Genomic DNA, 13,510 nt, shown 5'->3' on the forward strand with positions numbered 1-13,510 from the left:
AGTTGACAACAACTTAAGCGTGAGGAAAACCCTTAGTATTACACGAAACTTCCGTAAAATTGGTAGAAATTTTGAGCCTTATCTTAAAGAAAAGTTAGGCTCATATAACCGGCAATTAGAGGATTTCTTCGAAATCAAGAAGTTGGGTGATATGGGACGAAAGCGTCAAAGAAGCACCTGTAGTATACTGCGTCGATGTAAAAGAAATTATTCAAAAGATTCGAGACTCGCAAAATATGACTGATGAAGAACTAATTTTTAAATTTGGAATGGACGGTGGAGGTGGTTCTTTTAAAATTACTTTGTCAGTGATTTCACTGGGACAGCAGTCCAAAGCTGAACGTTTGAACGTTGAGCGGTGTTCGAAGGTATTTTGGAAATAGTTATGAACATTAGGCTTATAGTATAATACGGTCAAATTATTTAATCAACTATTAGGCTTTTGATTCTTGCTCTTGCCCCAAAACTGGATGAAAAATATGAGAATATTGCTCCAATTTGGAACGCGCTACAGTTACAAGCGTCGATGGTTATGTTGCAGGAGATTTAAAAGTCATAAATATTATAACGGGTATAATGGCTCATTCGTCAGCACTTCCGTGCCCATATTGCGATGTCAGTAAGCAATATTTGATGACACGTAACGGAAACTTGAGGACTTTGGGGACAATCAAGAAAAACGCACAGCAATGGAAAGAAGCCAACTGTAAATCTGCTAAGAGATTTTCATGCTGTGTTCACGAGCCACTCTTCAAAGGATCTGACGATCAGCTAATATTAACTGCCGCTCCCCCACCGTCTTTGCACTTAACTCTCGGAATCGTGAATGCCTTGTTGAAGGCAGTTGCAGCAACGAATCCAAAGCTAGCAGAATTGTGGACTGCAAAGGCAGGAGTGAGGCATCTCCAACAAACGTTTGGTTTCACAGGGAAAGCTTGCCATAATCTAATGGATTCCTCAGATGTGCTTGAAGGTCATTTTGATGTGCAAGAACATTTAAAGGTAAGTAAAATAGATAAATAAAAAAACACTTAAAACTGTAAAAATACCGATATCGCAGGCACTGAAGCTGTTCCAGGAGATTCACAAGGCATGCTTTAAGGAAAACTTAGATTCCGAGTACACATCACTCATTGATGAGTTTTCTACAGTTTGGGAGAATCCTAAACTGCAAAACTCTTCCAAATTCCACATTCTACGATTCCATGTAAAAGCAAGCATCGGAGAGTGTTCATCATGATTTTTTAGAAACGTGGAAACGATATCAAACCCCCGATACATTGAAGTTGTACTATGATCATCTTCTAAATGCTACAGTGGACTATAACAGTGGTCATCTGGGTTGATTTTTAATTTTAAATAAAAAAATATCGTTTATTTTTATTGTTAAATCCAAGAAGGTAATCAAAAATGACGATTTTAAAGCCAATATTACGCTATTTACCTTGTTCGACTAAGCACATTTTAAGCACGAAAAAAATTGGTTGATGACCCAAAAACGATTCAAACTATGCCTGGAAAGATATTCGCTTTTAGTTAAAGCGGAATTGAAAAAAAACTTAAGAAACATGGAAAAATTTCAATCAGTCTAATAAAGTTTTAGAAAATTGCCAATAACTTTTCAGGATCAACTCAAATCTTTTTCTAGTCTTCCACAAAGTTTTCGGGCATGCAATTTTCTATAAAGTCATTGTACTGGGTGATTGTCATAAAATGGACGAGAACGGCTTTTCCGGGAAGCTGATTAGACTGATCAAGGCGACGATGGATGGAACGCAGTGCTGTGTGCGGATTTCGGGTGAATTGTCGAGGTCATTTGAATCGCGCAGGGGGCTTCGACAAGGTGATGGTCTATCCTGCATGATGTTCAACGTGGCGCTAGAAGGTGTTATTCGACGAGCGGCGGGCGAAATGCGGGGCACGATTTTCAACAGATCCAGTCAACTTATCTGCTTTGCCGATGACATTGATATAGTCGGCAGATCATCTGCGGCGGTGGAAGACATCTATTGCAAACTGAAACGCGAAGCAGGAAGGATTGGGTTGATGATTAATACGTCCAAGACGAAGTACATGCTGGCCTGCGGATCCGAGACCGACCGAACCCGCTTGTCCAGTAATAACTAGGTCATGATCGACGGAGACGAGCTGGAGATAGTCGAAGACTTTGTCTATCTCGGCTCACTGCTGACCGCAGACAATGACACCAGCCGTGAGATCCGGAGGCGAATTATCAGCGGAAGTCGTGCCTACTATGGACTCCACAAGCAACTGCGGTCGAGAAAACTTAGCCCTCGCACGAAGTGTAACCTGTATACGACGCTCATTAGACCGGTTGTACTCTACGGGCATGAGACATGGATATTGCTCGAGGAGGACCTGCGTACACTCTGAGTATTTGAGCGACGAGTGTTAAGAACCATCTTTGGCGGCGTACAGGAGAACGGAGTGTGGAGGCGAAGGATGAACCACTAGCTCGCGCGACTCTACGGCGAACCCAGTATCCAGAAGGTGGTGAAAGCTGGCCGGATACGCTGGGCGGGACATGTTGCGAGAATGCCGGACGACTGTCCTGCAAAACAGGTGTTCGCTACGAATCCGGTAGGAACAAGACGAGCGGGGGCGCAACGAGCAAGGTGGTTAGACCAAGTGGAGCGTGATCTGGCGAACGCGGGGTGCCCGAGAAATTGGAGAACGGTTGCCATGGACCGAGTGAATTTTAGGAATTATGTTCGTCAAGTTATGTCGTGAGACGGAATACTATGTAAATAAATAAATAATCCTGAAAAGTTCGACCCTTTTGAAATGATAGCCTAGATAATTTTTGGGAAAACTACACGGAAAATAATAAAAAGATTTAATTTGCCAAGATAAAAAGGTAAACCCTCGTGGAACCAAAAGCTTCTACCGCTTTGAGGTGAAACACACCTCAAAGCGAGGTAAAGTTTGCCTGAATCGAGCCGGAAAAAAGGAAAATTTTACCCCGTAGCGTGGTGAAGTGCACCTGATTTGAGCTAAATAAAATGGTACAATTCACCTAGAAAAAAGGTTAATCCAGAAAAGGCAAAACTTACCTCGTAGCGAGGTGAAGTTGACCTGGATTGAGCTAAACAAAACGGTACAATTCATCTCGAAAAAAGTAACTGTTTGCCGAGCCCGTCACTTTATCGGACAACTCGAAGAATTGGACACGAATGTGTTAACGCAATGCAGGATGATTTAACGGCCATCGTGGCTCGGAAGAACGCGAAGCAGGTGACCGTAAGGAAGCAGGAGAACGAACATCACCGTGCCGAATTGCCACAAGGCGGGCTAAGAAAGTTAGGCTGGACTTGGCTCAACAGTATTTTCTTAAATACGGTGATACATTCCAACAATAGATAAAAGTCCTTTTTTATCTTAAATAAATATAAATTTTGGAACGAATACTGTTTAATTTTTATTGAAGAAACCAATAAAACCAGCTAGCATTTACCTTTCAGAATAGGAAAACGGTATTGTTTACTTTTTTGCTAGGTGAATGCGAAAAAGGTGAAATTTATCTACTTGCTAGGTGAATGAAAAAAAAGGAAAAAAATACCGAGAAAACTGGGTGGAAACAAAATTACCTCTGCTTTTCGGTAATTTTTACCTTTTGTTAAAGTTGTTGAACCTGGTGTACAAAAGGGTAACACAGAAAGGCCCTCGGGTGGAAAATTTGTAACAATTTCACTCTGAAACAAGCGTAGATTCATTATGTACATCATCACACTCAGTACTGCTCAATTACAAAAAATCAAACAGCGGCCTCTTTATTTAAACCGAAGTGAACCAACAGAAAATTTTTCGCAAAAGCACATTCGAGGAAGAATGACCCTAACGGGTTGAACTCCTATCAAAAAAAAGAAAAAAAAAGCAAAAGCACATAAAAAAAAATCCCGTTTGATTTACCTAGAAAAAAAACGCACCCTTTGCCTCGGCTGGCAATCCCCGTCACAGAATAATGACTAACATTAAGTCAGTGTACTTAGTACTGTCACAGAGAATAGGGGAGAAGCAGGCTATATGCGAATAGAAAGTAAATTACTGAAGTTATCGAATATTTCAACAAATATGCGTAAAAAAAAACTATACGCCCATGAGCGGACATTTGTTTTCTATATATTAGAGTAATTAATAATTGGAGTAATATACTGAAATCTTTTGCAGTTTTTGAAAAAAGGTTTTTGCTTAATGTGTCTTTTCACGTTTTTAGCCAAATTTAAGTTTTATAAAGCTTTTTTTCGAATAATTTCATTGAAAATAAATTTTATAAAAATTAATGTCTTTTATAATTTTTTGGATAAAAACAAAAGTTAGGGTTGCCATACTATGAAATCAGTTTATCCATATGAAAATCATTATCAAATCTGTGTTGAGATTTTCAATTATCTTTTGATATGCGGATTAGAGCTCAAATTCAAAGATGAAATGATAAATATCCAAAAATTCATTCTTTCTTAACCTGTTTTTTGGAACAGTGGCATTTTACAAACATGATGGGGCCATGCAAAAATACTCCCTTATTCCCAATACTAATCAGTATTGAGCCTTCATAAAAGTTCAAATTTGTTGTACTCTTGATTAACAACTGAATGAGAAACATAAAAAAATACAGTTAATAAATTCACAAATTTGTTTCATGTTTTATATTCAAAGCGCATTACCCTCAAAATGAATTGTTAAATACCTGTGTTGTTTTGTCAGCCATTTCGGCAAACGGCTGGAGGCGCATTTAACCCGATAGGCGCATGTAGGAACACTTCCCCCTACTGTCGATTGTCTAATTATGACTGGAAAAAGTTAACAATCGTGAGAGTGTATATATCAAGGGCTGCAGATAGTGAGTATCGTTACAGTTCTGTGGGATTATTCAGTCCGATACGAAGTAAAGCGCGAAACTTTTTTCAATAAATTTTATGTAATGTTCAGTTCAAAACTATCCCGAGGATTGATTCAGATGGGCAGGAATGCCATTGCCCCTCGAAATGCAGCATCCATCCACAGTGAAGCTGTCGTAAAACCTCATCGGAAACCTTTACTGGAACCTTCCATCGTCAACGGACTCCTGTATCGTGTGGCCACCGAGGCTGATCGCGAACTCGTACGAGATGGTCTGCATAAATATTTCTACCCGGAAGATCCGGTAACATCAACGCATTACTCTGGAAAGGAACCTACTACAGATGATACCGAGGGCACCCTCGAAATGGTCGATTCTGGATGTATGATTCTGGCCATGGATGAGCAAAGCGGAAGTTTGGCTGGATTCTCGGGATCAACAATCGTGTCCCCGGACGAACCGCAGAAACTCCTTGAGAAAGCCTCCCAAGCACAAACCAAAAAGTACGGGGACGTTCTCCGATTAACGGCCCACTTGATAGCCAAAACTAGAGTCTGCGAGCGATTTGGCGTGGATCGAGCTTATCATCTGGATATGGTTGGAGTGAATCCGAACTTCCGAGGGAAATCCATCGGAGTAATCCTGCAGGAGAAACACGTGGAACTTGCCTGTGCCAAAGGGATGCGAGTCTTGAGTGCCTTCGTTACCGGACCTTACTCGGCAAGCATTTTAGAGCGTCTGGGGATGCAATGTGTCTACACACTTCCGTATCGGGACTACAGGGACGAGTCCGGCCGAGTGGTGTTTCAAGGAACGAAAAACTACAACGAAATGAAGTGCTACGTTATGAAAATTTAAAGTGAGTTTTCATATATGGAAATAATATATCTCTAAACGAAATGGCCGTCTTTTTTTTATTGAAATAAAAAAAGAAGAACAGACTCTGAGTTATGCTTAAATTATGATATTTGTAGCCTGAGATATTTGGATTTATGAACAGTATAACCCATAATTAATGCGAAAATCTTTCATTTTTGTCTGGGATATTCATCCATAGGGATGATTCATCCCGAGAAAATCTTTCATCAAGGTTCAAATCTCTTTTCTTGAAATTAACATGATTTCAACATCTTTTTATTCATTTATCAATCAATCGATGTGTCGAATTCAGGGGGATGGCAACCTGCTTCTTTTTGCGAACAAGAATCTTTTTCTTTTTTTTATCCATCGCACACAGGGGAAAACGATGTAAAAAGGTGATCAAAATTGTTTACGCCAAAACGGAGCGTTTTAGACCCATAGTGTCTTCCGGACATTTTACCTACATTTAAAGCACTTTAAAATGAGCTTTTAAAAAAATTGATTCAATCACCTAGCAGTGAGATAAAAAAAATATTTTTTGTAATTTTCATTTCAGAGCAATTATGTATTTGGCAAGTTTTTAGATTGTAAAAAATGTAGCAATTTTGTCTAAGACTTCAACTTCGTAGAAGCTAACCCAAAAGAGTTAGAAGGATTCAAAATAAAAAAATATTTTTTATTCAAAATTTTCAGGCCAAGCTTATTCAAGCAAAGTGTGTTTGAAAGAGTTTTGATTACCCCAAAATCGAATAGTTATGTCGAACACATTTTATAAAAATATTCAGACTGAAACGAGTTAGATTGGAAAAACTAAGAAAAAATAGCTGTTTTCAAACACCTGTATCTTTCTAGTTCGGATGAGTTCGGTTCATTTTTTGATTGCATCAGAATCAAACAGGTTTTACCGTTATAAAAGCATAGAGTTTACAACGTTAAACTGTTTTTTTTTCGTAGCTTTATAAATAGTTGAAGTTATCAATTTCCAGGGATTTAAGAGGACATTTTTTTTGCATTTAAAATTAGCTAACCGAAAAACAAACTCGGCTAATATATTGTATTTTAAGCGAAAAGATAGGTTGTAAGGTGCGTCAACGGAGGCTTAAAAACGTCATACGCGAGCGAGAGAATAATTGGCTAAAGTTTCAACAAAATAAAAACGGTTGCTAAATGTCAGTTTAAATAAACTTGGACTCTGGAACCCTGGAAATTGATAACTTTAACCATTTATAAAGCTACAAAATAAACAGTTTAACGTTGTAAACTCTATGGTTTAATAACGGTGAAACCTGCTTGATTCTGATGCAACCAAAAAATAAACCGAACTCATCCGAACTAGAAAGATACAGGTGTTTGAAAACAGCTATTTTTTCTTAGTTTTTCCAATCTAACTCGTTTCAGTCTGAATATTTTTATAAAATGTGTTCGACAAAACTGTTCAACTTTGGGTGACTCAAAACTCTTTCAAACATACTCTGCTTGAATAAGCTCGGCCTGAAAAGATATACCTAGTTAAAAAACTGAATATGTATTTTGAATAAAAAATATTTTTTTATTTTGAACCCTTCTAACTTTTTTGGGTTAGCTTCTACGAAGTTGACGTCTTGGACAAAATTGCTACATTTTTTACAATCTAAAAACTTGCCAAATACATAATTGCTCTAAAATGAAAATTACAAAAAAAAAATTTTTTTATCTCACTGCTAGGTGATTGAATCAATTTTTTTAAAAGCTCATTTTAAAGTGCTTTAAATGTAGGTAAAATGTCCCGAAGACACTATGGGTCTAAAACGCTCCGTTTTGGCGTAAACAATTTTGGTAAGGCCAACAGGACGATGGCGGTTTTCAAGAAAAATTGGAATGCTGCGGCCAAGAAGTGTGATCAATCAGCTGTACAAAACCTAATGAAACGCGTCAAGTCGAAAGTCCGAGAATATTACCAATAATTTCTTTTTTACTTGTATTTCTTTATAAACTGTAAGAATAAGCTTTTTAAAACACTTCCGAACTGTTTCTTTGTTTGAATCATCAATAAAATCAATACAATGATAAAAAATGTGTTTATAACTTATTTTCGATACACTCCTTATTCACTCGTGTTGGGAAAAAGTGGTAAGAAATTTTGACACTTGTTACCCATTTTGAAATAGCAAAAATGTTTTCAAAATCCTTTTTTTAATAACTTGTTTATTTGAATCGGATTTAAGATCTTTGGCCGTAAAGTTTTTTTTCACAACACTTCTCCTATTTTCGCATGCTGTGATTCAAAAATAGTTGGTTTTCTATCACATTCGGCTGAAATAGAAACATTGTTGCAAACAAATTTGACTGGCTTTAATTATTCGAAGAAATCTCACAACAGATTGGTTCTAGTATTGGGGTTGCTTTCAGGTTTTTTTACCAGTTGTTTGTATGGATGTCCAACGCTCATCTCTTTTGCTTATCTACTCTTTGAAAGCTTTATAAATTAGAACAAATTAAAATTGAATTATTCATGTATGAATATTTAATTTACTTGGCATGAACTACTTCATGAGACAGTTTAGTTATTTTTAAACTTAAACTCTCTTTCGATCTCTATTTTGTGTTTATTTAAAAAAAAACTCAATACCAGTGTTACCGGTTACGCAAGGTAAAATATTATGGTTTAAACTAAACAGGCGATTTCTGTAGAAATTTGGAAGATTTATGGGATTTTTTTTTGTAAAAATGTTTATTTGGACGATAAGATACATAAAAATTACAATCTATATATATAAAAATGAATTTCTGTCTGTCTGTCTGTCTGTCTGTTCCCTATAGACTCGGAAACTATTGAGCCGATAGGCGTGAAACTTGGCAGGTGGGGGTATTGGAGACCGGAGAAGGTTTCTATTATGGTTTAAGACCCCTCCCTCTTTCATGAAGGGAGGGAGGGGCCTAAAAAATAAAAGACAATTTTTTCCATAACTCGAGAACCAATCAAGTAAATGGTATCAAATTTGGCATGGGGTGGTATTTGGGAACGAGGAATATTTCTAGGATTATTAGGTACCCCTCCCTCCTCTCAGTGAGGTGATAGGAAGGGGGGAGGGGGGCTATCTTACAATTTTTCATATAACTCGAAAACTAATCAAGATATTGGAACCAAATTTGGCATGGGAAGGTATTTGGATACAAAAAATATTTCAATGGTTATTTGAGACCCCTCCCTCTTTCCATTAGAAAGGGGGAGGGGGCCTATTTCGTATTTTTTTAACATAATTCAAAAACTAAAAAAGCAAATGGAGCCAAATTTGCCATGGGAAGGTATTTGGATACGATAAATATTTCTATGATTATTTGAGACCCCTTCCTCTTTCCAATAGGGAGATTTCAAGAGGGGAGGGGGCCTCTTTTATATTTTTGACATAACACAAAAACTAATCAAGCAAATGGAACCAAACTTGGCATGGGCGGGTATTTGGGAACGTGACATGTTCTAATGATTGTTTGAGACCCCTTCCTTCTTCCAGCGGGGAGAAAAGAAAGAGGGAGGGGAGTTTCATACAATTTTTACAGCATAACTCGAGAACTACAACATCAAATGGAACCTAATTTGGCATGGAACGAAATTTGGGTACGAGAAATGCTTCTATGAATATTTGTAATCCCTCACTCCTTCAAAGAGGTGGATGAAAAGGGAAGGGGGAAGGGTCTTCCTTACAATTTTGAGTATAACTGGGGAGCTGATCGAGCAAATGGAACCATATTTGGTATGTGAGGGTATTTGGATACGAGAAATGTTTCTATGATAAATTGAAGCCCCATTTTTTTTTTTTCAGCGGAACGATATAAAGGGGGAAACGGGGGCTTTCATACAAATCGAGCAAATGAAACCAAATTTGACATCAAAAAGTACTTGAGTACGAAAAATACTTCTATGAATATTAAATTCTCACCCCTCCATTCAATGGGGAGAATGGAAGGGGGATGGTACTCTCTTTCAAGTTTATGCATAACTCAAGAATTTACTACGCAAATAAAACTAAATTTGGCATGGGATGGTATTTCAATACGATAGATATTTCTATGTGAAACAATTCCTTTCTTGCTGAAGGAGAATAGAACTGGGAACATAGGAAGAGTAGAGGAAAGCTTACGTTTATTTTTTTTTTTTACAAAATCCGAGAAATGTGCAAAACTTAACATGGAAAATGATTCTGATATGATTCTTTGATTATTTGACACACCCTCCTCCTTCCAGTGAGTATGTACATAGGTAAAGGGAGGTGGGCCTAAAGAAATTTTGAACAACAAAGCAACGAAACAAATATGGCATAGAAAGGTATTTGGATACGAGATATATTTCCACGATAGTTATAGATATAGATAGTTATGTAGAGAGTAAAAGAAAGGAGGGGGCTCCATATAAATTTTGTTGAAAAGCTCAAAAACTTATCAGCTAATAGAACTTTATTTGAAAAAAGAGGATTCTTGGTTAGGAAAAATATGGGTATGATTATTAAACACCACGACTTCCATTCAACAGGGGGTGATGGGAAGGACAGAGGGGTCTCTTATCAGTTTTTAGCATAAATTTAGAACATATCAACCAAAAACAACCATTTTTTATAAGTTAGATTTTTTGCGTACGATTGATTTGAGACCCTCATATTTCAGGGCGAAGCTTAAAAAATTTATAGATCAAAATTCAGAAAATTAGTTTAAGTCATCTTTGTATTGCAATTCAAAACTCCAGCTGCAGCTCTCATTTTATATGGTTAATTTTGAATTATGTTATAATGGGCCAACAAAACAATAAAAATTTTAATAATTTCTGATTTGGAAAGGTGTAGCAAAGAACACCGGGTCAGCTAGTTAAAAATAAAATCTAGTTACATACAATTACAACTGAAACTATAGTCAAGGCTGGAATGATCAAACTGGTAATAGCGTCTAACATAAAGTTTATGAACAATTTTAGAGCTTTTTTTCTCCTATCAGATCTCCTAATATCATGTAAAACACTATTCTTTGAGATAAAATCGTATATAATTTTACTAAAAAATAGTTGCACAATTAAATTACTATTGAAAACTTCGAAGGCATGTGTTCAAGATCTTCGGTAGTGTTTATTTCAACTATCAATATTAGAATTTACCTATTAGTGAGTTTTTCTACCACTGGCAGCACTGGAGTTATAATCAATCTTTGCTTTCTTTGCGCGATCTTTCCCACGTCTGTTTTTCTTGGGGCTCAAATCACCAACACAAGATCCATCACTATCGGAAATCTCAACGTAATATGAAGAGAGAGGAGCTTGGGGTAATTTGAAGAGATGACTTTCGTCATTAGAACTGATAGTGGTGTTGTGAACTCCCGACTGGTTGCTGGATTCGTCATCAGTCACCATAGTCTCTGCATCTTGCGTTTGTTCTTTATCAGCATCTTTGGTCGAAACGATGTTGGCCGTTTTTTCTCCTGTGGGAGCGGCTCAGTCGGCGTGGCTGGAGTTGATACATTGTCTTGTGAGGTACTTGATTCCTTTGCTGTTGGGGTGGTAACAGATTGCAAAATTTGACCGGACACAAAACTGGTAGAATTGGCAACTACACTTGAATAGCTTGGAACACTTTTGCTATGCTTGGCAGCCTCTAAGCGTTTGTTGAGGTCAGTTTTTTGTGCGAGGAGTTTTTTATTCTCCACACAAGGAATGCCGGGGTGAGAGGGGTACACGTAGCTGGCTGATTTTTGTGTGTCACCAAGCTCACCTCTTTTGCGATGGTTACAAATGATTTGATGTGGCGGTTCAAAATCATGTTGACCACCCGCGCACCAATTGGTTTGCCTTTATTTTCTCACCCCATACGAGGTCTCGAATGGAAAGAACTTCGCCGAAAGGTTTGAGATATGTCATGATCTCGTCGTTAGAAACGTTCTCGAAAAGGTCGTGGATTTTTACATCCACTCCACCGTCATTTATCATCAGTTTCACAAATACACTCGATCCGTCCACCTGAAGAACATGTTTCTCATGATGGCGTTCAACAGCGTCTTTTGCCACTTTGAGGTTAACACACTTCACCTGCACGCAATTCTGCGAATGGTTCATCTGCAAGCGCAGCACTTCGTCTAAGCATAAGCCAATTTTGGTATGCCCGAAAGAATGCACTTCTTCAAAAGTGGGTCGTTTCGGGAAGTTCGATAGGTCCACCCTGAAGGTATTGGCCCGAGGCCGAACCGCGGTCATCGCAAACGCGATGAGAAAAAAAAACTGTACGGTGCGAATACAAAAGCCGTCCGGTCGTAGCAGATGCTTGAACCTAACTATAACATGATTCCCATTACTCAATTTCTGACAAAAATTTTAGGTTAAGGAAAAATGGATTGAACTATTAATTCGTGTTTAAAAACCAGAAATTTATGATTGTATTTGACATTTTTGTTTGAATTTGATTTTAGGTTGATGGATAGAATATATGATTTTCGAAAGCAATCATCCGCGATTTCGAAGCTAATTTTTGACAGATCGTGTGTGTGCAAGACAATGTAAACAAATGGGTGGAAATACTACCCTGTAATAAATTATGATTTTCTCTGATTTGGTAAGGATTTTCAAAAAATTGTGAATACACGCTTAAAGTAAAAGGTTCAGAGATTATTGTGAGCTATAGGAGAAAATCTGTATGTGCCGGGATGCATCGTAAATCGACGACAAACCTAATGTTTTTTTTTACTATTCCAAAAACCTCTCGGAGTATTTCACATATTTTTGAATGAAAAATTAAGCCAAGTGAACATTTTCAATTGCAATTTGTTTAAAGAGAAGTCAATTAACAATCCTTCAAAATTTGGAAAAGCCCCAACAATTGATAAGCTAGAAATTTCTATTCAAAAATCCATAGATTTTTGCTATTTTCTACTATTTTCTTCTGCAGCTGCATACAATCAGGCGTAATAATTTGAAAGCTGGAAGGTGGATTTTGATATTTGATGATGGTTTAAGTGAATAAAAACAAGATTCTCGAATTACTACACAATTTTAGATTACTTTTATGCTATTCAATTGACATCGTTCAATGGTTATTCTCATGTTCTGTCGTTTTATCGGACCTTATGGTCTGATATTTTTTTGGGCGAAACTTATTGAAAATTTTATTAATGCAACCACAAGCCGTGAAGAATTTCAATTAAGAATTTAACATTTTATACTGTCTTAAGCTGACACTTCATACATTTTTATATCTAACTTATTTATGAAATGTTATATCTAAACTTAATCCAACAGTTAGTTCATAGTAACAACGAACAAATCGTTCATGCATACATACCAGCCAAAATGACATGAAGTTCAATATAAAGATATAATATAAAAATATAGATAACAAATTTGAAAAAAAAGAAAGTCTTGAAAATATGCGCAAACAATTATTTTACATGTTGGCTTTTTCTCACCGACTGACTAGTTTAAAATGGATCAATCACATAAAATTGACTCTTCAACCGGGCAAACTTATTATAATTTAAGTGTAAAAATAAACTTAAATCTTCAATGGAGTGTTTTTTTTTATAATCATTTGGATTTATGAAAATTTTACTCAAAAGATTATAAAGATTTCTATAGTTTATCGTTTACCCAGAATGTTGCTCACGCATCATCGTTACTACTCCAGATGGCAGCAGCGCCGTTTCGAAACAGCGAATTCGTCCAAATTTTAATAGAAATTTTTTTTTTCAAGCCTCAAAATATTGCATCTCGCGTAACTTTTGATTCAAACGTTGAAACTTAAAAAACAGGTTCGTTTTGAATAAATTTATCTTGAAAATTAT

At 36.9% G+C, this 13,510-nt stretch overlaps 1 protein-coding gene across 1 annotated transcript; it reads left to right on the forward strand.

Moving 5' to 3' along the window:
* Nucleotides 1-4,842: 4,842 nt before the first annotated feature.
* LOC129757364 (arylalkylamine N-acetyltransferase-like 2) lies at nucleotides 4,843-5,756 on the forward strand. The gene has a single exon (XM_055754566.1). It carries the CDS (start codon nucleotides 4,943-4,945, stop codon nucleotides 5,717-5,719), a length of 777 nt encoding a protein of 258 aa, XP_055610541.1. The 5' UTR covers nucleotides 4,843-4,942; the 3' UTR covers nucleotides 5,720-5,756.
* Nucleotides 5,757-13,510: the final 7,754 nt, after the last annotated feature.

The sequence above is a fragment of the Uranotaenia lowii genome, chromosome 3 (assembly GCF_029784155.1).
Source record: "Uranotaenia lowii strain MFRU-FL chromosome 3, ASM2978415v1, whole genome shotgun sequence".
Taxonomy (NCBI): domain Eukaryota; kingdom Metazoa; phylum Arthropoda; class Insecta; order Diptera; family Culicidae; genus Uranotaenia; species Uranotaenia lowii.